This window comes from Callorhinchus milii, unplaced genomic scaffold (genome assembly GCF_018977255.1).
Source record: "Callorhinchus milii isolate IMCB2004 unplaced genomic scaffold, IMCB_Cmil_1.0 Scaffold2, whole genome shotgun sequence".
NCBI classification, from domain to species: Eukaryota; Metazoa; Chordata; class Chondrichthyes; order Chimaeriformes; family Callorhinchidae; genus Callorhinchus; species Callorhinchus milii.
In genome coordinates, this window is record NW_024704743.1 from 81,237,115 (window position 1) to 81,263,213 (window position 26,099).

The 26,099-nt window shown below is 43.9% G+C and overlaps 1 protein-coding gene across 4 annotated transcripts in view; it reads left to right on the plus strand.

Annotated features, from left to right (window-relative positions):
• The first annotated feature begins 18,964 nt into the window (after positions 1–18,964).
• col14a1a (collagen, type XIV, alpha 1a) overlaps positions 18,965–26,099 on the plus strand; it is a 116,157-nt gene continuing 109,022 nt past the window's right edge. For all 4 annotated transcript variants that reach the window (XM_007907507.2, XM_042331937.1, XM_007907509.2 and 1 more), the window contains exons 1-2: positions 18,965–19,175; positions 21,900–22,049. In XM_007907507.2, the coding sequence (XP_007905698.1) occupies positions 21,959–22,049 (91 nt within the window). In that variant the 5' untranslated portion in view covers positions 18,965–19,175; positions 21,900–21,958. The remainder of the gene's footprint in view (positions 19,176–21,899; positions 22,050–26,099) is intronic.

A 26,099-nucleotide genomic window follows, 5' to 3' on the forward strand; every position in this document is an offset into this window, starting at 1 on the left:
TTGGATGTTTTCAGAACAATGAAATTCCACCTTGCCTTAACTTGTCGGAACTTTTTGTTCTTAAAATTTAAGATTACCCAGATTCGTGGAAAATTGTTAAATCTTAATTTGGAAGCATATTCCACACACTTATCTTTTTATAAAAAGAAAAATATAAGCCTGAAAATATATCGACCAAACAAAAGAGTCATTATAAACTAGTAATAACTTAATTTTGTTCACAAACATATGTGGCAGTGCAGCTAACCATAGGACTGTTCTTGTTCATATGAGATACAGTATTTTCTCTCTACTGCAATTGTTGAGGCAACCACACTGACATTAGGATATGATCGCCATCTAGTGATGATTGTTATAAACCAAGTTTAAGTGCTGTAGCCATGTGTTGGCTTATTTGAGCGTTCTCTCACCTCTGCGCCAGAAAACCGGGTTTAAGCTCCATGCCATGACTTAAAAGGTCATAGTCTAGGCTGGCATATTGTGCCGTGTTATGCGATGTGCCGTCATTCAGATGAGACATTAAACTGAGGCCTCGGCTGCCTGCTCAGGTGGACGTTAAAGAACCCTATTCGAAAAGAGAAGGGAGTTTCTCCCGGTGTTCCGGCTAAAATTCCTCCAAGATAAAATTGGTCATTCAGCTGAAACATAGTTGTTTGTGGGATCACACAAAGAATGGAAGGGGAAGTGGGAAAAATACTTCTTTACACAGAGAGTGTAGAGTGTGGAATTCTCTGCCACAAACTGATGTTCAAGTAGTGGCCATAAATTTAGGTGTTTCTTACAAAGGAGAAATAGATTTGCAGTACAGAGAGTGAGCAGGAGAGTGGGATTAGGTTAGACAGAGAAAAAACATCAGCCCATACTTGACATGCCAAATCACTTTTTTTTGCGTGTACTATAATCCCGATTCTGTTTTAGATTTTAAAGCCTGTGAGGAAATGCCTTCAAATGGTGAGATTTATTATATTATTACTGTATATGTATATTTTTCTGGTTGCTTTGGAAACTCTCACATGTCACCAGACCAGGAACGTTTCAGTGCTTTACATTGTCTAAGATATCACAAAGCGATGTACACCAGAAGGTTGCAGATTTGATCTCTGCGCTCAGAGATAGCTCAGATGGCCTGTCTTAGGCAGGCTGTAGTTGGAGGTCCTCATCTCCTGAAGGGGCTTCAGTCTTCCTGGGATTCATTTCGATAGTTGTTAGTAGTCTTGCCAAGAGGCCATTCTTCATGTGTCATAAGGTGTTTGGCAGTAACTGTTTGACTGTTGAGGTGATCGCTGCTTAACCTCAACCAGCTATCATCAATGTCCATACATGTATTTTCTCTAGCATCAGGGTGCGATGGACAATGACCGGGACTGGGAACTCTGACTGAATGTTCCTCACCAGAAAGGAAAGTGGTTTGCAGCTCTTTATGGTCATTTCCCTTCCCTTGCTCAGCATCCAAACCCATCATTGTGAAGCATTCTGAATCCTAATCCTACATGAAGGGAACTAGATACAATGCAATACAAAATTACATTTGCAAAGCGCCTTTCACATAGGGAGGACGTCCCAAGACGCTGAATAGTCAGGGATTAGGACCTGAGCAGGCGGGATGTGGAGCAGGCCGGAGCCTGCTAAGCAGAGGGTTGATATAGCGCCTTTCACAACAACAACAACAAGATTCCATTTATTGAGCGCCTTTCACGTCAGGAGGAAGTCCCAAGGCGCTGTACAGTTGGGTCAGGACCCGAGCAGGGGGGAAATGGTCAGGGTGAGGGGAGGGAAGGGAGGGAGCGAGGAGGGAGTCGAGAGGGGAGCTGAAGGCACGGCCAAAGAGAAAGGTCTTGAGACCGGCCTTGAAGGAGGAAAGGAGGAGCAAGGCGAAGGCACTGGGGGATAGAGTTCCAGAGCCTAGGGGCTGAAAGGCTGAAGGCCCAGCCACCGATGGTAGGGCGGTTGGGGCGGGGGATGTGGAGCAGACTGGAACCAGAGGAACGGAGGGTACGGGCAGGTAGGTAGGGGGATAGTAGGTCAGAGAGGTAGGAGGGAGCAAGGCCGTGAATGGCCTTGTAGGTGAGGATGAGGATCTTGAATTCGATCCTCTGGGGGATGGGGAGCCATTGGAGGCGAGCGAGGGTGGGAGTGATGTGGTCGCGAAGCCTGGTGCGGGACAGTACACGAGCTGCAGAGTTCTGAATGACCTGCAGCTTGTGGAGGGAGGTGCCGGGAAGGCCGGCGAGGAGAGAGTTCCCATAGTCCAGCCTTGAGGTGATAAAGGCGTGGACCAGAGTTTCAGCAGCGTGAGGGGTGAGGTAGTGCCTTAGTCTGGCGACGTTCCAGAGGTGATGGAAGGCGGTACCAGTCGTGGCGCGGATGTGAGGGAGAAAGGACAGCTCAGGGTCGAACAGAACCCCAAGGTTCCTGACCGGCTTTGAGAGGTGGAGAGTGCAGCCTTGGATGCTGATGCTGTCAGCGCCTGAGGTGCGGAGGCGCTGACGTGAGCCAATCAGGAGGGCCTCAGTTTTGCGCACGTTGAGCTGGAGAAAGTTATCTCTCGTCCAGGACTCGATGTCGGACAGGCAGGCTGTCAGGACATCGGTGGTCGTGGAGTTGAGGGTAGAGGAGGAAAGGTAGAGTTGGGTGTCATCCGCATACATGTGGAAGTTAACCCCATGTCTGCGGATGATGTCACCAAGGGGGAGCATATAGAGGGTGAAGAGGAGGGGACCGAGGACAGAGCCCTGAGGGACACCGCACGAGACAGTGCGGGGGCCGGAGAAAAAACCATTAGTGGAGACAAAGTGAAGATGGTGGGAGAGGTAAGACCTAAACCACTCAAGGACAGGGCCTTGAAGGTTTAGGTGGGAGGACAAGCGGTGGAGGAGGATAGCGTGGTCGACCGTATCGAATGCTGCCGATAGGTCGAGGAGGACGAGGAGGCAGAGGGAGCCCTGGTCACAGATGGTCAGGATGTCATTGGTGACCTTGACCAGGGCAGTTTCTGTGCTATGGGCAGCACGGAAACCTGACTGAAGGGGTTCGAATAATGAATGGTTGGAGAGGAAAGAGCGCAGCTGGGAGGCGACAACTCGTTCCAGGACCTTGGACAGGAAGGGGAGGTTGGAGATGGGCCGGTAGCTTGATAGCTGCGACGCATCAAGGGAGGGTTTTTTCAAGGTGGGAGTGATGATGGCAGTTTTTAAGGGAATGGGAACAGAGCCAGAGGAGAGGGACAGGTTGACGATGTCTGTGATATGTGGGGCAAGGAGGTGGAGCTGAGAGATAAGGAGTGGAGTGGGGATGGGGTCAAGGGAGCAGGTGGTGGGTTTCAGGGATAGGATGAGTTTGGTGACAGAGGGTGGGGAAACGGGTACGAAAGTGTGTAGGGGAGGATGGGTAGGAGTCGGAGTGTGGGAGGGAAGGGGTGGGGGGTGGTGGATGTTGGAGGGGAAGTGACCGCGGAGAGAATTCCCTTGATTTTGGATTCAAGGAAATCCAGCATCTCCTCGCAGTGAAGGTTGGAGGAGATGACCTGCACGGGGTGGCGGGGGGGAGGACGACCCAAGGAGCTGGACAGTCAATACTTCGGATCCGAGCTGGGGGTCAAATTGGGGAGTGTGGAGGGCAGGGCGGGAAGCAGGGCGGTTGTAGAGGAGGGTCTTGAGATGGGTCTTGAAGGAGGCAAGGAGGGGGCGAGGTGGAGGGACTGCGGGATGGAGTTCCAGAGGGTGGGGGCAAACTGGCAGAAGGCCCGCCAGCCAATGGTGGGCTGGGCAAGGCGGGGAACGTGAAGAATGCCAGAGCCCACTGAGCGGAGGGAGCGGGCAGGATGGTAGGGGATTTGGAGACCGCAAAGGGAGCAAGACCATGGAGGGCTTTGATGGTGAGGACCAGGATCTTGAACTGTATCCTCTGTGTGATGGGGTTAATAGGGTCACGGAGCCTGATGCGGAAGAAGACACAGACTGCAGAGTTCTGGATGATCTGCAACCTTTGGAAGGAGGAAATTGGGAGGCCGACAAGCAGAGTGGATCATGGCACAGATATCGGGTAGAAAGGATAGTTGAGGATCAAACAAGATGCCAAGGTTCCGGATGGCTTAGTGAGGTGGAGTGAGCAACCATGGATGGTGATGCTGTCAGCACCTGAGGTGTGGAGGCGTTGACGGGAGCCAATCAGGAGAGCCTCGGTCTTGTTGACGTTCAACTGAAGAAAGTTAGCTCTCATCAGGACTTGATGTCTGACAGACATTCTGTCAGGACAGCAGTGATAAGGCGTTAGCAGGTCGGAGAGGTAGGAGGAGACAAGGCCATGGAGGGCCTTGAAGGTGAGGATAAAAAAATTTAACTTGATCCTCTGAGAGATGGGGAACCAGTGGAGCCGGGCAAGGGTGGATGTGATTGGATGACGGAGCCGGTCCGGGAGAGGACACAAGCTGCAGAGTGAGGCAGTGGCGGAGTTGGGCAATGTTGCGTAAGTGGGGGAAGGCAGAACGGGTCATGGCATGGATGTGGGGGAGAAAGGACAGTTGAGGGTCGAACAAGACACCTGACTGGCTTGATGAGGTGGAGTGTGCAACCATGGATGCTGATGCTGCCAGTGCCTGAGGTGCGGAGGCGCTGGCGTGAGCCAATCAGGAGGGCCTCGGTCTTGCTGATGTTCAGTTGTAGAAAGTCGGTTCTCATCCAGGACTTGATGTCTGACAGACATTCTGTCAGGACATCAGTGGTTCTGGAGTTGAGGGTGGAGGCAGAGAGATAGAGTTGGGTGTCATCCGCATGCATATGGAAGTTGACGTTGTGGAAAGTGTGGGAATGTTGTTCATCTTTGGGCAATGTTGTTCATCTTTGGGCAATCGCAAAAGTTACAGAATAAGCAAAGGCAATGAGACAAAACATGTTTTCGCATTTGGTGTAAGCTCAGCTTTGTTTTGGTTTGCAACTATCAATGTATATGTTATTGTACATATACATTGTACACAAATGTACAATTCGCCCACAAATATACAGTCAATTCACTTTACAGTCTATTCTGTGAAGCGCTTTGGGACGTCCTCCCAACGTGAAAAGCGCTATATCAAATGCAAGGATTATTATTATTATTATTATTGTGCTAAGGAACCCGGGACCCATGTCTCTTTTTCTGAAAGAAACAGACATCCAATTATGGGAAAATGGAACCTGTATAAAAGTCAGATGTTGTTTTTCTCTGGTGTGCAGTGTGGGGAGCAGTATCTTGAGAGAGTTGTTGCTACCGCTCTGCACCTCATATATGAAATAAAGCGTTTTTTGGATGTTTACCGCACTGACTCCGTGTTGAGTTTTTCAGGTCTTTAAGACCAATCGCACATCGCAATCTGGATTTTAACAACGTCTGCGGATGATATCACCAAGAGGGAGCATGTACAGGTTGAAGAGAAGAAGACCGAGGACAGAGCCCTGAAGAACACGAGACTGCATGGGGGCTGGAAGAGAAGTTATTTGTGGAAGCAAAGTGGAGCCGGTGTGAGATATAGAATCTGAACCAATCGAGGATAGAACCTTGAAGGTTAAGGTGAGAGGAGAGGCTGTGGAGGAGGATAGAGTGGTTCACATTGACAAAGGCAGCAGAGAGGTCGAGGAGGACGAGGAGACAGAGCGAGCCCTGGTCACAGATGAACAGAATGGCATTTGTCACCTTGACCAAGAATGTTTCCGTGGTGTGGGCACCACGGAAACCCGATTGTAAAGGGAGTGACAGGAGAGGAAAGATTTGGGTTTTGCCCACGATTTGGGTTTTGCCTAGTAGTTAGTGTTAAGGACCAGACTGATCTCTCTCTCTAGCCTATGCATATTGATGTCAATTATGACTCCCAACTTCCACTGCCCCCAAGGTCAACTAACGCAGCTCAATCAGCAACACAACAGGGACTTTTCTTGCCTGTATGTCTTAATCCCACAGGACAAAAACAACAACAAATTACATTTGTATAGCGCCTTTCATGTCGGGAGGACGTCCCAAGGAGCTGGACAGTCAGGGATCTGCACTCGGACTGGTGATTGGGATCGGGGGGGTGGAGTGCGGGGAGGGTAGGGGTAGGGGGCTGACCGAAGGCATGGTCGAAGAGGAGGCTCTTGAGATGGGTCTTGAAGGAGGCAAGGGAGTGGGTGAGATGGAGGGACTGTGGGATGGACTTCCAGAGGGTGGGGGCAGAGAAGCTGAAGGCCCAAGATGAGGGTAGTCCAAGCTCATGAGGGATAAAATTCCACAAGGGCCTAGATTTACTCTATTTACATAGCATCTCAGAGCGTCCAGAGCTTGGCAAATTGTTAAATAGAATCTTTTAATTTGAAGTCCACTTTCTGTAAGTTCTTTTAAGACCAGCAGGGGGTACTATTGATACAAACGTCAGAACATTGTCAGATTTTCACTCGAAAATCAAATCAATCCTTTTGGCCTATTCCCGCAGTCATTCTGCTAGTTTTCCTTGCTGCATACCTGGAGTGTGTTAGTACATAGGAAACGCCAGAGCTAAGATAAAGCATTCTGCAGAGAGAAGCTCATCTCTTCAGCACATAACACTCTCATCAAGACATTGAATTATACTGTATTTAGAGGGAGTATTACCTTTTACAGTGCTCATTGTCTCTATCTTCTCTAGCACCAAGGTTACTTTATTCTCTGCTTAAGGCTGTCATGAAACATCAGCACTATGTTTATTAGACTTTAAAAATGTATAGGGGTGAAATTTGCATCATTTCATAATGTAGTTTGTGTAATAGTTATCACAATGTGAACCCGTGAGAAAACAGCACTAGTTTGACACTGTTTGATAATAACCCCTCCCTCTGCTCACTTTCTTGCAGATATTCATAAACATTTGCTATCATCTTGGATTCTCATCCTTTATTAATCCTTTTATCTGATGTATTTGATTTAGCCTCTTTACACTTCTTCAAGTCGTCTTATGATGTTTCACAAGATTTTACAGACAAGTGTAGTGACTGTGTATTGACTGTGTATTTGGACAGGCAGACCAATAATGGCACCTCTGACAATACAGCCCCTCCTCGCCCCCACACCCCGCAAAACTGTATTGGAGTGTTAGCCTGGAATCCCCAGATATACGTACAATTGCATTATGAGCTGATGTCCAAAGCCATGAGAAAGAAACACCCAGTTTCAGAAAAGAGCCCAGCCAAAGATCTGCAAACTAAAAGAAAACACTTCTCATTCTTTTAATTTCTGGATGTATTTTTCGACAAAAAAAACCGAAGGAATAAGCTCATGTCAGGCTTTTTCCTGGAGTGTTACTCCAACATCAGAAGCAATCGCATTTCTTGTATCAGCAATCCAATTATCACACATTCCTTCCTATAATTTCCTCCCCACCTTTAAGCTCCCTGCCTCCTTCACTGCTCACTTTCTGCCCTCAGACACAAGATGAGATGGCTGAGGCTGGGGAGACCAATGGAGGATGAATAGGGAAGAAAGTAATGAATATGTTACAGCAGAGCACGATTTATGAGTCGCTTTTGTAAAATCATTTTCATTTGGGGAAATTTAATTCACAAAGGTTTCCTTAATATGGAACCTAAACATTCAGAAAAGAGGTCAATAATACATCCATGCAGAGAACTTGCTGCTTCCTATATGACCCTTTGTTTAAATCAACTATGTATGTCTATACAATTGTGTATAAGTGTTTACCACCAACACTCTGCTCACTGGAATCCCCAGCTCTACACAAGCTGCAGACTATACAGAACTTTGCAGCGGGTGTCCTTTCCCACACCACGCTTCACAAGTCTATCACCCTCTTCCTTGCCTGGTTCCACTGGCAATTCATCCTCCAGAGGATCGAATTCAACTTCCATGACTTTTAAATCCCTCCACAGCCTTGCGCCACCTGGCCTGCTTCATGTCTCCTTCCCAGTCTGATAAGCCAGCCTACCTGTAGTGCCCTGGAGTACTGCGGACCCGCCTGGCTCAGGAACAGGATTACTGAGACTGCTACAGAGGGTGGATTCAATTCCAACATATCATCTTGAAGCCATTTATTATTTTTAAGTGGTTCTAGTACATTAGATGCAGTCAGTGCAATACTGAGTAATAAAAAGAATACATCTGCTGATCTTCTAACTCAGTGGTCCAGTGGGTAAAGGTGCCAATTAGTGTACCATTGAAACATGCAAAACAGAAGGTCACAGTTTCAATTGAAGGTCTGTTCTGACTTAACTGTTGGTCCAGCTGAGATCAGCTAAAGACTGGTCTCAGGATCCAAGATGCTGAGGGTTTTAGTCTGTAGTAACTCTACCCCTTCTTGTAACCTTTTGGAGTTGCTGATTACTCTCTGTACAAAGAAATATTTCCTGGTGTCTATCCTAACCTTGCCCTTCCCAAACCTAATCCTGTGCTTTCTTCTTCTGCCGATTTAAAATATCTGAAACAATTGTCCTGGCATTACCGGTTTTCTTTATCCTATTAAGCACCTTATATTCCAAGCTTAACTAAGCAGTAAAAGGTGACACAAGTATTTTACTGAGTTGGGGAATGTCAGCGAAAGTGTGGGAGTGAAATAAGCGATGACAATACGTTGGGAAGAGGGGGAAGGTTCTCAGTGTGCTACTATGATACTATGGTGACAGTGTACATCCTGGTGGAAGAAGTTTTTATTTAGTACAATACACTTTCTTAAAGTTAGCCACTCGCACTGATAGACATGCCGGGGGAGCTATTGTACAGCTTTTCTTACTATTTGTTCTCTTATTGTGCTGCTGGTTCCTTATCCAGGTTGATCAATTTATAATTGGACAACAGGGCCAATGTTGTAAACTCGAGGAATTCTTATGAGCTATATTTGGCTGTGCTCTGTGTTTGTTAAAGTGATCCATGTAGATTGGAGCTATTTTACAAGAAAGCTGCTAGTGAATAAACTCACAGGAATTTGTTTTTCCAAATCTGCAAACATTTACTAAAGTTATAAAGTGTTTCTTCCACCTACATGAACACTACTGTTACAGCATTTCACAATTCGACACATTTATTTTATGTTGTTGTCAGATGTGACTAAAAAACGATGTGGAATTCATAAAATCTACAACAGAGAATAACAAAACATACATTTGAAATATTTTCCGAACACTCTTCTGTATATTTTCAAGTCAGTGCCAACTCTACTAAATTTAGGTTTAGTTCTGCTACATCTTGGATTAATTTGCTAAAGATAACAATGAACATATTAGATTCAGACCACTTATACATAAAAGATGTTGACATTTTTTTCATCATTAAACTACTCTTTGAAAAATCTACAACAACAACAACTTGGATTTATGTAGCGCCCTCCACACCGGACGGCGTCTCAGAGCGCTTCACAGTAACGGATCCCGGGGCCGAGGGAGGGGGAGGAAGGTGACCAAAGACGTGGTTGAAAAGAAAGGTTTTCAGCCGAGATCTAAAAATAGGAAGAGAGGGGTGAGGCGAATGGAGTGAGGAAGGGAGTTCCAGAGCCTCGGGGCATGGTGGCTGAAGGCACAGCCGCCAAGGGTGGAGCGGAGGACTCGGGGGACAAGGAGGAGGCCAGATCTGGTGGAACAAAGGCAACGGGCACGGTTGTGAGGAGAGAGGAGGTCAGAGAGGTAGGGGGGTTCGGAGGAGTGGAGGGATTTGAAGACAAGGGTGAGGATCTTGTAGCTTGTAATGCATTTTTTAAATTGTGTGTTAAAATAGTTACCTAACATATCGTCCTGTCACCTTGCAAGTGAGATGGGGCTGAACCAGAGTGAAGGAGAATCTCTCTTTATCACATTCACTTTCTTCCCCTTCCTAGGTTTCTCTGGGTCCCTTGCAGCCCAAAGTTCGGACAATGGAGCTCTGGTTACCTCACCCAATACTGCTTCACAGCAGCTGTTAAGTAGGATTAGTCATAGTTCAGATGTGGTTATCCTCTGATTTTCTTTTCACTTATGGTGAGGGTTCTGATCCCCTACCGAGTGCCTCGCTACAGCAGTGCCAGTAACAGCAGACATCACCATCGTGTTGCTCTTTCTCCATCATTTCAATGATTTTTAGGTTACAGCTGAATGGATTTATTCATGAATATCAGGCCACCATATAAGAATAGCTTGCTTTTAACAGAGACTTGCAGAAGTTTGTTGACCACAGGTTTAAGAGTAATGGCAGATCACCATGTGTTTACTGTAAGGAGTACAATAAACCACCCAGTGCACTGCCAATTGACCATTGTTACCTGTAAGTTTCTATTATTGCAATTGCTTCTTCTTCCCATCCCTTATATATGGACCCCTAACCAACCTCTGGTGCCTCATCCTGGTGGGCATTAATGTGTGATCCCTGGCAGTGAGTATTGGCAGGCTATTCCACCATAGGAGGTATCATAGCTGAGTCCTTTCCTACCTTCACTCCCACTTACTTACATCTACATTGAGTACAAAGTAGGAAAGTGGTCTATACTTTCTATCTCCATAATTTGGGAGTCTGACACATCCGTAAACCCATTGCAATGCTTAAGAGTATCCAACTGAGATGAAGAGAGTTTCACCTATGTAAAACACCTAGTCACTGAAATGACCATTGAAAATGTAATCTCCCTGTTGTTCATCTCTCCCCATTATGAGTACAAGCAAAGTTGAATGCATAGATTTGAGTTATGGTCTTAAACATTTTCTGTTTTTTTCCCTTGCAAATTGAGCTTTTCCAAACCCATTTCATGTTGGTCCCCACAACTAACGAACAGAGGAGAATTTTATCCCATACATCTGAGTGAAAGGATAGTGAACTACTAGTCGCCTCTCTAAATAGCCTAACGATTAGCTGCAGGACTGCAATGATTCATACTGCTGCTTCTGGTTGTGGGGTTGATGTATTCAAATGCTTGTATTTCACTTAAATAATTTTAGCCTCATTTAAAGAATAATGAGGGACCTGCAATTTGTACCTAAACAAACCAATGCAAGATTTGTGAAAATATGTCCTTTCTACAAAATGACTGCAGGTTGGAACACATCTATTGGTACGTACAATTTTGTTTTTTATTGCAGTTTCACTCCTTTTTCTCCTCCACAATTCTCCCAGAACAAATGTACCTTCCCTCGCCTAGGGAGGTCTGGAGTCTTGTTCCTTAGACTTCTCCCAGCAGGTGTTTGGAAAGAGTGTCCTGGAATGACTGTTGTGCCTTTCAGTGTTCCTTTGGTCCTGCAGGGAATTGTATGGTCTTTATTTTGCAACTACCCACAGCAGATTGGGCGAGTTTAAGATTTTGTTATTGGGCAATAGAGTTCTTCAACCCACATCATGCCATCCATGGTAAGTGCTCTGAGATGGCATCCAGCGTGAAGGGCGCTATATAAATGCAAGTTGTTATTGTTACCATCTTTTAAAAATCAGCCCATTGTTTTCTGAAAATTATATTAATTATATTAATAGAGCACCTTTCACTTCGGGAGAACGTGCCAAGGCGCTGGACAGTCAGGGGTCAGGACCTGAGCATGGGGGAAGGGTGGGTTAGGGATGAGGGAAGGCAGAGAGGTGGGAGAGCGACTGAAGGCACGATTAAAGATGAGGGTCTTGAGACTGGTCTTGAATGAGGCAAGGGAGGAAACGAGGTGAAGGACTGTGGGATGGAGTTCCAGAGTGTGGGGGCAGAGAGGCTGAAAGCCCGGCCACCGATGGTGGGGCGGGTCGGGCGGGAGACATGGAGCAGGCCGGAGTCTGCTGAATGGAAGGAGTGGACAGGTTGGTAGGGAGTCAGCAGGTCAGAGAGATAGGAGATAGGAGGCCATGGATGGCCTTGAAAGTGAGGACTAGGATCTTGAATTCGATCCTCTGGGGGATGGGGAGCCAATGGAGTTCGGTGAGGGTGGGAGTGATAGGGTCACGATGCCTGGTGCACGAGAGTACACGAGCTGCAGAGTTTTGGATGATCTGCAGCTTGTGAAGGGAAGAGTTGGGAAGGCCGATGAGGAGGGGGTTTCCATAATTAAGCCTCGATGTGATGAATGCATGGGCAAGACACACATGGTGGACTTCTGCTGGTTACCATTTTTACACCGCAAATTATAACGAGTATCTCATAAAGAAGTATAATATGAATCAGATTTTAGAATTGTTACCCAGCTTTGAATTTATGATCTACTTTGCTCAGTCTACATTAACCATCCAGCTGGCATCTACAATACTTATCTTAGTCAGCGTTTTACAAACATCTATCACATTTCCATCCAAGTTTGCCTTAAAGAAAATGAGCAGCTCTCTGAATCTTTCAAATTAAGCTCTAATTCAAGTAAAGTTTCCTGGTTTCAGTGCTTGGGGGGGTGGGGGTGAGGTTTAATATACCAAGTGTCACATCCATACCACCATTGGTGGGAGAGCCTTCAGCCACTCTGCCCCCAACCTCTGGAATTCCATCCCCCAATCACTCCGCCTCGTCCCCTCCTTAGCCTCCTTCAAGTCCCGCCTCAAGACTCTCCTCTTCGACCATGCCATCGGTCACCCCCCCTCCTGAAACGCTGTACACTGTCCAGCGCCTTGGGATGTCCTCCCGACTTGAAAGGCCTATACAAAGTAATCTTGTTGTTGTTTAAACTCAGAGTCTAAGCTCGTATAGGTTTGGGGGTGTGCTGCATTGTTGGAGGTGCCGCCCTTTGGATGAGACATTAAACCCACATTCTGATGGATGTTAAAGATCCCATGGCACTATTCAAAAAGATAAGGGAGTGTCTCCTAGAGTTATTGACAAACAATAGAATAAATTTGATAAAATGTAACCAAATAAACCAGTCACTACAGTAAATCCTGTAAAGTGCTTTGAGACATTTTGACAATATGATAAGGCACTATATCAATACAAAGACTATTATTATTACTATTATTATATCTAATTATTATGTCCTGTATTGATATGTACCTATCAAGCTACTATTTGACAGAAGCAATCAATTTAAAGAACAGAAGAAAGCACGGAGTAAGAAAAGACCATTCGGTCCCTCTAGCCTGTTCCTCCCATACACCAGACAAAAGCTATCCTTTCTATGATGACTTTTAGCAATAAGTTTTGCATGGGTACTCCTTGATCGTCAAAGGTAAGGAAGAATGATTCATGAATATACTTGTTAAAAGATGCAAAAATATTAATGATGATAATTGCTTGCAAACATTCCAAATCAATTTGATGTTCTTCCCATAAAAGAATTAATGCCCAGAATAGATTTATATCAAGTAGTTGACTCTTTGATAAAGAAAGCAATGGGTTCAATGGAGTGGAATAACTGCTTATTAGAGTACAATGATTTCCGTGTTGCTGGGTTTGGCAGTGAGGACGGAGGGAGGGAAGGTTGTCGCAGACTAAGGTTGAATATTTGTGATGTGGTGATAGATGAATATTATGCCGTATTGGCTTAAAACTCTTGCCCTGTTCCATATGAATTTGCTAACCACTCACTAGTTGTAGCAGCACAGATAGTGGTGTTAAAGCCATTTAATAACAAAACCTGAGAAAATAAATCTAAGTTCATAATGGTGACACTGCTCACAAAAATGTTACTGAAACATGAAGCACTTTAGTTACATTCTTATAAAGTTATGTTGTCTCCTTTAGCACAAAGAATAACATTTGGAGTGGGAAATTGCTGTTCATTTCGTCAAGATTTGTTCTGTCCCCAGACCTTTATACAATGACCCATAGTCTGGACTTTAATGGACACAATCCTGAACCAGAAGAGAGATTCTAATGGAAAAGTCCCTTCAGCCCATCCTTCCAGAGGACCATTTTTCCTGGTAAGCATGCTAGTGTTTAATTACGATTTGTGTTAAAAACAATACTTCTGGGTACCTATCCTCAACTTTTCCTTCACAGCCCTGAATTTGTGTCTGTTTGTCCTGCTATCATGGCATATCTGAAAGTATTATTCCCAATTTACTTTCTCTATCCCACTTAACATTTTATATGTCCATAAAATCTATTCTATAGATTCTATAAGTGGAGTCCTGTAGCTCAGTGGTTGAGCACTCGCTTTGCAAGCGAGAGACCTGAGTTCAATTCCAGGCAGGGCGAAACCTTGGGCAAGTTTCCTTACTCCACACGCCTAATAATAATCCCTCCAAAACCAAAAACAATAATAAATTGGTCATTTTCAACCCATGACTGTTTGTGGGACATTGCTGTGCGCAATTGGCTGCCGCGTTCGCCCACAAATATACAGTCAATTCACTTTACAGTGTGTTCTGTGAAGCGCTTTGGGACGTCCTCCTGACGTGAAAAGCGCTATATCAAATGCAAGGATTATTATTATTATTATTATTATTATTCTGAGATGGCTCTTTTCCATGCTTAAGTCCAGGTTTATCCAATCATTCTTCTTAGCTCATCCCTCTATTTAAGGTGGGAGTACGCAGTGCTCCAGGTTCGATCTAACCAGAGCATTCTGCAGTTTGAACATGACTCCTGGAGGTCTGAACTCTTCTGTTATGGCATACAATTTAAAACAGTGATGTTATACTGTTTGTGTAAACTGAGATTACATTCTTATGACTCTATAAATGTAATTTTGTTGTGTTGTTATGACATAATCATCATGACATGTGCTTGCAAACAAATGATTTCACTGTTTCTCGTTGCCCTCTGGTTTGTTGCACAAATGTGCACTGTTCACCTATGAACTTTAACAGTGAGTGTTGCAGGTTGCTAAGCGTATTGAGGCCAATTGTAGAGCCTGAGATCAGCACCTGAGAAGTAAAACCATTAAGGGATTTGGTGAAAGAGCTGAGAAGTGGGATGAATAGAAAGGGCAATCAAAAAACACAGGTGAAGCATTGGGATTGACATGATAAGCAGAATGGTCACCTGTGCTGAAAAGTTCTGTGTTTCTATGTCCTCTGAGTTAAACTAACCTCCCTGACTAACCATTAGACCTTTTACCTGGTCTCAGCAGTTGAGGAATCATCCTACTTGATTCGGCATTCAATCATTGTGTTGCATGCCCATCAGTCCCATTCCGATCCAGATATTTTAATCAGCTTTCTCATTTATAGTTGTTAAATGATACAATGTTAGTTGCTGTAGCCGATAGTCTTTTATCATATGCTCACCACAAGTATTAATAATCAAAGCCATCCCTCTGGGGAGAGAGTGCATTTACATTTCAGACACTGGAATTCCCATGTGTCGGTGGGATGCACGGAACTCTCAGTCTGGTTTGGATACTCTTAAGCATGGTGATGATTTCTGCATGTGTCAGACATTTAGCTGACCATAAAAATAGCAATTAGCAAATCATTGGACCCAGATTTCAAAAGAATCCAAACCATCCCATCAAAGGATTGTGAAATGGAATGACCAGAGAATAATTTGGTGGCTTGGAGGACTGTTAGAGAGAGTGAGACATTTTATTTCAGGCCAATTTCAGGTTGGAATAGTTCAGCATGGCCTGGAAATAATTAGAGACCAATTTTAAAGGTCATTCCATTTCACATGTGCTTGCATGCAAGTTTCAAATGTTCTTACATTGACCTTCTTACATTAACTTGGATTAATTTTTGCTTATGTTCCTTTTCCGTAAAAGTAATAAGATAGAGTACAAGAGATTGGTGCATTTTTAGAGCAGTTGCACCATGACAACTGTGGAGTCCTGTAGCTCAGTGGTTAGAGCACTTGCCTCGCAAGGAGAGACCTGGGTTCGATTCCGGCAGGGCGAAACCTTGGGCAAGTTTCCTTACTCCACATGTCTGATAATAATGCCTCAAGAAAATAAATAAATAAAATAATAATTTGGTCACTCAATCCACAACTGTTTGTGGGACACTGCTGTGCACAATTGGCTGCCGCATTTCGCCCACAATATACAGTCAATTTACTTTACAGTATGTTCTGTGAAGTGCTTTGAGACATCTAGCAGACGTGAAGAGCAGACGTGAAAATGCAAGGATTATAATTATGGCACCCCTGCATTTATTGTACAGAAAGTTTACCAGAAAAAACACTAATATTTGCTTACATAACTGTTGCGGTAATCTTAAATATTTGACTTTGTTTTAAAAATGTAATCAACGAGATGTGACATTTGCAAGGTCCTGCACAATTCTGAGTCTGGGATGACATGGATCTCATACTTCCAATAATTTAATGATATTTATATGCAATTTATATTGAATACTGTAAATAAGCTAGGGACAATGCACCCTGCATCAATAAACTATGTGGCAGGGAAGGCAAACCAAATCTTAGGGCAGGGTTCCCAGTTATACAGTATTTGACAGCCTGGCTCAGTTGGAAGCACTGTTGCCTCTGAGTCAGAAGTTTCTGGGTTAAAGTTCCATGTCAGGATTTAGAATTCATAATAGTTTATGCTCCTACTTCAATGCAGTGTAGATGTACTGCATTGATACATTAAACTGAGGCCTGTTCACGTGGATTTTAAAGATCCCATGAGACTATTGAAAACAGAAGAATTCCTCCCAGTGTCCTGACCAACAATCCGCAATTAAAATTGGTCATTCACTTTATTGCTGTTGGTGGGACTTGCTGTGTGTTTTTTGGCTACTGTGTTTGACCACAAAATACAGAGTCACACCACTTCACAGTATATCTTGTGAAGCACTTTGAGACAATCCTCCTGACATGAAAAGAGCTATAACAAATGCAAAGATTATTACTGTATACCCAAATTAAGTAACTTCCTTCAATCATCAATTCCTTTGTTTTTTTCAATATTTTAATATTTTTAACATAAAATCCCAAATGATACACAAATTGTATAAGTGGTTAGAGTACTCGCCTTGCAAGTGAGACACCTGGGCTCAATTCCAGGCAGGGCAAAACCTTGGGCAAGTTTCCTTACTCCACACACATAATAATAATCCCTCCAAATTAAAACAATAATAAATTGGTCATTTTCAATCCACGACTGTTTGTGGGACACTGTTGTGCGCAATTGGCTGCCACGTTTCGCCCACAAATATACAGTCAATTCACTTTACAGTATATTCTGTGAAGCGCTTTGAGATGTCTGGAAGTTGTGAAAAGCGCTAAATTAAATGCAAGGATTATTATTATTCTTATTCTTATAATAAGACACCACACAGTGGCATTGAGTGAGTTAGTGAAGTGATTTTCCTGTGTGGAAGGGGTACAGGAAACTTCCAATTTAGATTCTCCAGTCTGTGCTGAATTAGCTAGTCTCAGTCAAGGTGATGCGCAGGCAGTGTTTCTGAAATTTTATTTCAGGCTAATTTGGGTCTGGAATATTTTAGTGTTGCCTGATTTTGTGTGCCACTGCAGCCCCCTATCTGGGGCGAGGGTGGCAGAGCCGGGCGATGTTGCAGAAGTGGGGGAAGGCAGAGCGGGTCATGGTGCAGCTATGGGGTAGAAGGGATATTTGAGGGTCAAACAAGATCCCAAGGTTCCAGACTGGCTCAGTGAGATGGAGTGTGCAACCATGGATGGTGATGCTGTCAGCGCCTGAGGTGAGGAGGCGCTGACGGGAGCCAATCAGGAGAGCCTCGGTCTTGTTGACGTTCAACTGTAGAAAGTTAGCTCTCATCCAGGACTTAATGTCTGACATTCTGTCAGGACAGCAGCATTCCTGGAGTCAAGGGTGGACGCAGAGAGGTACAGTTGTATGTCATCTGCATACATGTGGAAGTTGACCCCATGTCTGTGGATGATGTCACCAAGAGGGAGCATATAGATATTGAAGAGGAGGGGACCAAGGACAGAGCCCTGAGGAATGCCGCACAAGATGGTGTGGGGGCTAGAGGAGAAGCCATTTGTGGAGATGAAATGGAGGCGGTGTGAGAACCAGTCAAGGACAGAGCTGTGAAGGTTGAGACGAGAGGAGAGGCGGTGGAGGAGGATAGAGTAGTCAATGGTATCAAAGGCAGCAGAGAGTTCAAGGAGGCAGAGGGAGCCCTGGTCGCAGATGGACAGAATGTCATTTTGTCACTTTGACCAGTGCTGTTTCTGTGCTGTGGGAGGCACGGAAACCCGATTAAGAGGGGTTCGTGAAGGGAGTAGCGGCAGAAGGAGTGAAGCTCTGTCCAGCCCTGTCTCTGTGAAGCACTCTGAGATGTTACCCTCATTGGATGCTGTATAATTACAAACTGTTGGGCAGCTGCACGGATTGTTTAAATTTTGGTCAACCGGGTGCCTCGAAGACGAGAAACCCCAACACTGTGCTTAAGAGTCTTCATTCCAAAATACCACCCGTTCCACATGTGCATGGCTTCCATTGGTATAGAGTGCACCTTCTCCATCCTCGGGGAACACAGAGATTGCACTAATTTTTGAGTGGTTAGAGCACTCCAAAAGCGGTGGTTAGAGCGAGTGGTTAGAGCACTCGCTTTGCAAGCAAGAAACCAGGGTTCAATTCCAGGCAGGGCGAAACCTTGGGCAAGTTTCCTTACTCCACACGCCTAATAATAATAATCCCTCCAAAAAAACAAAACGATAATAAAAAATTGGTCATTTTCAATCCATGACTGTTTGTGGGACATTGCTGTGCGCAATTGGCTGCCGCGTTCGCCCACAAATATACAGTCAATTCACTTTACTGTATATTCCGTGAAGCGCTTTGGGACGTCCTCCCGACGTGAAAAGCGCTATATCAAATGCAAGGATTATTATTATTACTATTATCATTATTATTAATCCTGGAGAGTGTAGATCTGGGTTAGCTTGGGGAGCCCAGAGCGTGCGCCGGGGGCGCTGCTGAAGGTTAACCCGCCGAAAACGTGCGGCTCGCCGTCACAAACCCGGGAAGGCTTCCTCGCTGCCTGTTCAGCTGGAATCACCCACCCGTCAGGGCTTGGGCTTTCGGGGTTAACCCGAAACAAGACTGAAGTCAGCATTCCCTCAGGCTGACCCGTGTGGTATCTTGTGTTGATTTAACAACATCAGGCAGATGGTGCTCTGTGGGCCAACCTCTTTAAGTTGTCAATCAGGTGTTGGGGTGTGTTGCTGAGTCCTGCCATTGGCTCTGTGTGTGTGTGTGTGTGAGTGAGAGAGTGTGTGTGGAGGTGACTTTCTTCTCTAGAAGTCGAGACGAGAGGTGCAGAGCTGAGAGGAGAAGAGAAGCTCTGGGAACCCGAAGGCTCTGGTCAGAGAGAGGGAGAGGGAGAGAGAGAGAGAGTGCAAAGGAGGAGGTAACAGAAACCCACACTCTGATGCACATGGTTCCAGTTTTCCGAAGGTAAGACACGTTGCTTTTCCTGCACTTTTTTTTCCTTTTGAACAGAGATTGCTTTCCGAGGGTGAACGGGAATGTTGGAGACGAAGAAGACGAAGAAGAAGAAGAAGAAGAAGAAAAAAAAAGCGAATCGTCCGCAGAATAGTCCGAAAATCCATTGAACGTTCTGTTGCACAGATGTGATCCATCGCGCGCTCGAGTGCACTGCAGTTGACTCGGTTCTCTCGATAATAGTTATAATAAATTCCCACGTTTGCGAGACGGCCGCGAGCATCGCATCGTGTGGCTGTGGGACTCGGTTTCAAAAGGTGGACGTGAAGCCTCTCTGTGGGAGGGGAGAGGGGGAGAGAGGGAGAGGGGAGAGAGCAAACTGTGTGGAGGCACTGAGTGTTTGCTGAGCCCTGTGACAGCGGGTTGGCTGTGGTTTTGGGTGGGGGGTGTGTGGGGGTGTGGGGGGTGTGGGGGTGTGTGGGGGGTTTGGGTGTGGGGGTGTGTGGGGGGTGTGGGGGGTTGGGGGGTTTGGGGGGTGTGTGGGGGGTTGTGGGGGGTTTGGGGGGGGGGGTTGGGGGGGTTGGGGGGGGTTTGGGGGGGTTGGGGGGTTTGGGGGGGTGGGGGGTGGGTGGTTTTGGGGGGGGGTCACAGCCACAGGAAACTATTACTGCTCCAACCTGAACCCCAGGGATGTGCTGACTGACTGTCTCTCTGGATCCCTGCAGCAAACTCTCAGGGAAACCGGGCTAGTTATGGGGGAAGTTTGTCCCCGGACTTGCAGGCGGGCCGGGTCGGGCCGGGTCGGGTTGGGTCGGGTCGGGCCGGGTCGGGTCGGGCTGTTTGCAGTCGCTTTCAAGGCTCCTCTTCGCTGTTGATGTGCTTCTCACACCAGAGCCGAACCGCCTGGTCCTGATCCCCTGGAGCCCGAGAGGGATCAAAGCGAAGAGAGAGCTCGCCCGGGGCTGTCGGGGTCCCGTTTGCAGTATTGCTGTTCGGGTGTTAAGAAGAACAAATGCAATTTCTCTTTAAAGTCAGTTGTTTTGGGTGGGGGGGGGGGGGGGAGTCCGATTGTGCAGATACCAAGGCAGGTAGGACTGGGGGGAGCGGGTGGGGGGTAGTATCTAACTGGTTTAGGAGAGAAGAAGGATGTGGGCACCACCCCCTCACCCAGGGGGTACTTTCATGGTTAATGAAGTGAACCTTAAAGCAGGTGATGAGGCTTCAGGTTGTCTGACCAAGGCGATGGTGGGTACCACAGGCTGTGTGTCCATGTCACTGGGAGATGGAGGAGGGAGCTCCTAACCTCACTGATCTTGGGAGAATTTCCAGAATCACCACCTCTGAAATGAACACCAGACTTCAGCGCTGACAGCATGATTTTGAGTTTCTTCCTTTTTTTTATTTCGGCAAGATATCCCCTTTACATTGTGACCTGCCACCACCGATCGTTTCGCAAATGGCTACCGTAAAATCGCCTATGATTTTGAAGCGGAATTCATTTTGACAGAAACAAGAACAAAAAGGCGCTGGGAACTCTCAGCAGGTCAGGCAGCATCTATGGAGAAAGGAAAGTGAGTCAACGTTTCGGGTCCCCAAGGGTCCGGGACCCCTTGACTCACTTTCCTTTTTCCATAGATGCTGCCTGACCTCCTGAGCGTTCCCAGCGACTTTTTGTTTTTGTTTCGGATTTCCAGCATCTGCAGTATTTCGCGTTTTGTTCATTTTGACGGAATTAAATTGGCAGAATGTGAGCAGTTTATTGAAGTTAGTCTGTGAGGATATCATTTCACTGGAGAACTTGTCTACAAAGTTGGCAGAACAATAGTTGAGGGGAATTCCTTGCCCCCACCCCACACACACCCATACATAACAGTGAATATTCGCTATTGCTGTGTTAATGAACTCCTTCAAAAAAACACAAAGAATAATTCTTTCAGAACAAGCCTGATTGTTGAATATATAGGTCAGATTAAATACAGATGATCTAATGCTCTCCAGATCTGTCGAGGATGAGATGAAATAAGCCAAAAGATTTTCTTCTTCCAAATCTCTCTTGGGATCTTGTGAGAACACACTGTTGAATCCCACATTGCTGGAAGCCATCAGAGGAGTGCAACGTGTCAGATTTGAATAAGGTGGATGTGGATTAAAAACCACATCAATGTTCTGGAGTCTTTATTAAGTTTGGGATTGGGAAGATCTTTCCCTAGTCGTAGGAAAGGATAAGATTTGATAACAGAAAACAAACACACTGTAATTTAACACTGGTGGTCATTTTGCTGCCATTGTATCCTAATACTGTTTTAATGCACAATAAAACATTCTGTATTTATAATACAACAATAATAATGCTTGCATTTGAAATAACGCTTTATCACATCATTGAGCCATCCCAAAGCGCTTCACAGAATATACTGTAAATTAGATCGACTGTATTTTGTGGCTGAAATGCAGGAGCCAATTGGGCACAGCAGTGTCAAACAAACAGTCGTGGATTGAGCAGACTCCAGTGTCAGCGTACAATAAACCCCCAAAGAATTTAATTGGATATTAAAATATTGAATTAGAAATATATCAGAGAAATAGAACATTTCTGTAGTTAGCATTTCAGTTTTTAATTAGCATCGTTGTTGAAATATAATTTAATTTTACATTTGGTGCAAAAGTTCCAGTCGTGTTAACATTGTGGCTTGTTTGCTTTGTCTGCTTGTTCTAATCTGTCTCTTTGAATTACAGCTGCTTTGTCGAGTCTTCCCAGGAGTGTTGAGTAAAGCCCCCATAGACAGGAGATAAGCATGCAAATCTTCAGACACAGAGCAGAAACCTGCCTCCTCCTGGCCTTTCTGGCAGTGACAGCTCATTTCATCAGTGAGGCACAAGGTCAAGGTAATTGTTGAAGAGATAAAATACACCACTTTGCAATCCCTCTGATGTGCAGATGAGGACAACTCCTTTGCAACTTCATGTTAAGCAATCTGTAGTGCTTGTAATGTGCTTAAGTCGTATTGGATGTGTGTAAGCATGCCTTTTTCAGTCATCTGAAACTGGGTAGAGCTTTACAAAGTCAAATATTTGATCACTTTTCCATAATGATATGAGTTTGTCTGCTTTGACAGTCTCACTGTCAAACCATGATATGGAACAGAAAACAGAATTTTAAAACATTCTCATAGTACAGATCGTATTTTTATCTAACCATCAAAGCAGGTATTTTCAGCAATTCACCTCAGAATCAGACCTGACCTGTCTACGTTATATTAGTAGAAATCAGTAATACAAGTGAAACCCTTGCCTCATAAAACAAGAGATGATAGTGTGTGTGGAATGTGGTTTGCCTAACAGTTCAGTTGGTTAAGCCATCGTCCATAATGAAACTGAGCCATATAAATCAGGAAGGTCCCGGTTCAATCCGTTGCGTGTGCTGAGTTATCTTATAATTCAAGGGGTGTGTGTGTGGTGGTGGTGTGGTGGGGGGTGGGTGGGGGGGTGTGCGCATGGATACCTTGTGTGAGGACAGGACCAGGCTGAACTATGATACCCTCATAGTTGAATAGCTTTTTATTGCTGACTGTTTAGACTCAGACGTGGATAAATAGTTACTTGGACAATGAACTGGAGTGTGGCTGGCATCTTTGAAACTATGCTTCAGCATGTTAACAGCTTTTTTGAGGGAGGGAGATAAAAACATACTGACTAAACAGAAAATATTTCGGGAGTAATTGGAAAACTAATGGAATCAATCATTTGAAGGAAAATTGAAGATTACGTATTTGAAAATAACCTGGTAAATGACAGTCAGCATAGCTTCTGATGGGGTAGATCTTGTCTGACCAACCTCATAGACTTTTATAGGAAAGTAATGTCCTAATTTGACCTTGCGTACTTAGTCTTTCAAAAGACATTTGAAACTTACAAAACAAGTAACTCCTTTCAAACCCATGTTACCAGATATCAAGAGTAAGACATTGGATGAGAATTAATAACTAGAGGATATTTTTAGAATAACCCGGTCAAAAGGAGGGAAGGTATAGAGTGGGATGCATCAGGGATCTGTACTGGGACCCCTTCTGTTTCTTGTATATGTTAATTACCTGGATTTGTACACTAAGTGCAAGAGTATTTAATCTGCTCAGCAGCACCAAATTGGGGGGAACTATGGAATCAGAGGAGGCATTGTACAAAGAAAGCTTTACCAGCTATATACTTGGGCTTATGACTAGCAAATGAGATTTACTACAGATAAATGCAAGGTACTACATATAGTCGTCATAGGAGCATGTACTCCCTGGATGGGATAGAACTTGCGAAGAGGGAAGCTGAAAGAGACCTAGAAGTACTAATTAACTCATCAGTCATCATGTCAAAACAGTGCGAGGCAGCAATAAACATGGCAAACAGGATGCTAGAGTACATTACCAATTCAGCTGGGTTCAGATCCCCAGAAGTTTCACTCACATTTTTTGCAGCACAGACAGAAAGATAACAGTAAGTATATTGTTACACGTATGGGAATTCACACCTAGAATAGGTTTATCAGGAAGGGTGGTTGAGGTCAGGAAAATTGACTCATCTTGGCTTCAACCATGGGGTGGTAAATTGGGTATTCTTTTCACTTGTATGACAACATAATATGTCAAGTACATGTTTCAGCTGATCTGTGGAGTTAAAACGCTACAAAAATATCCAGTAGATCTGTTTTCAATTGTAGACTTACTACAAATGTAGTAAATGGAATCTGTTATTACCAGCAGCGTGATGTGAAAAACATCACCAGTTACTGAAGTTAATGACCCACATCATCAATTACAATTTGTGTGATTATCCTAGTTTGTTTGGTATTCAATCTGCTCACCATACAATCATCTTGCTTTGCTTTCCTCCACTGTAATAAACCACTGCTCTTTTCCAGCAATGAAAACAGATCATATGAATAGTCATGAAACTGCTCAGATTCAAGAATAGTTCTTCAATTCTCTTTTAGTGCTGTAAAAAAGCAAATCAAAAATATGTTCATGGTAAATTATATAGTATTTTGCCACCATCGGTTTCACACAAGTGTTGCAACTAATTTGTTAGAAGTCAGCTGAGTGTCTGACACAAAAATTCATCACTATGCTTCAGAGTAGCGGTAATCCATTATTCAAGAAATTGGTTAATAGAACTTACACATAATGCTGCATGTTTGTCTTATAATCACATAACGTGCTTATTAGGAGGTCCCTTAATTGTAATTTATCTTCTTGACCTTTCCAAGAAGTCACTTTCACTCAAGCTTTTCATGTAATAGATTTTTCATTTATAAGACTGTTGTTCCTTTGTTGGAGCCTTCCTTCGTACTAGCCACACATTTGATCGAAGAGGAACACAAAGTTTAATTTGGATTATGTGATTTATATTTACATAGTTTCTGTTTTGGAGACCTGATGATTAAACATTAACTATTTGAAGGAAGGATCTGATGAAATGTATGTAGTCAAAGAAAACAAACACTACAACTATCTGGTTGGAATAATGCATAATAAACATATTTCATAACATATAATAAATAATAACATATAATAAACATCTATAATAATAATGTATAATAAACATAATAATGTATAATAAACATCTTATGAGTAATTTGAGCATTTTCCTAAATTAGGTATTTTACATGTTCACAAGCATAAATAAATGGAATAAATAGATATTCCAATTTTTCGTAGTTGGAGAATTTTGCAAGACAATGTGTTATTTTCTGGCTTTACTAATTGCACTGTAACAAATATATTTTGTGACAGAAACAATCTCTGGTCTGAAGTTTTCTCATGGTCTGAATCTTGTTGCCTTAACATTTAAGATTGTTCAGAACTTTAGAAAAATCTTAGATTCAGTCTTAATTTGGAAGCCAATTTTCTACAGTAGTTTTTAATAATATATCAATACACATAAAATTCTTGGATGACTATTTAAAATTCCTTTGTGATATAACCATTGGTACAACAAATTCACTCTGTGCAATGTTCCACCTGCATTCGGATACAAATAAATATGCTTGTATTTAAAGTGGCCTCTTTGAGATGAGCCAACAGGAGGTGCAGTTACACTAGTGAAGCATAGGTTATTCAAGTTCTTTAAGATCTCCTGAGAAGCTCACTTTATATAACACTCCACCTAGCAGCTTCCCTGAGACATTGCAAAAAAGAATCGAAGTGAGCCAAGTACCGGGCAGCAATGGGACTTGAGCTCACATAACCTTCTTGGTTGAGAGCCAACGCACTCCATCACTTGAGCTACTGTGAGACTTGTAGCCAGAGAGTGTTTGAAAATGAGATTGAATTGCAAAAATTCAAAATGATTTAGAAACCATTCAGTGTATTTCTATTGACATTAAATTTGATTAAAGCAAATAGCACAATTATGCTTTACCCATAATAACCAAGGGAATCCTCAACTGATAGTTTGTGCCATCAATGGGAATTGAATAAATCCATTCTCAGTTGTGCACGATTTGTAATGTATAAATCATATTTGTTTGAGATTTTAAGGTGGTCGCTGATGCACAGTGATTAATATCTGTAGCTTGAGAGCAAACAGTTCCAACTGGGTGGACTTCAGGAATATCTAATACACTGTCAATTTGTAACTAAAACCACTCTTGTCCATAATACGTATAAGCTAGGGGAAAACATTGGAAGACTTTTGGCATATTCTTGCCTCAATTGAAATTCGCTGAAGCCAATTAAAGTTAATAGTTCATCTCATTGAAGTTTGTGAGACATTGCAAACACAGATTAGCAGATTAACCTCCGTATTTAGCTTTATAAAAGTCCTAAATGCAATACATTGCGTGAAACCTTTTGAGCCCTTTCAACGTATTAAGGCACTGTATTAAATACATGTATTTTTATTTTTTCTTAACTTCTACACCTAATTAGAATTTATTACAAATGAATC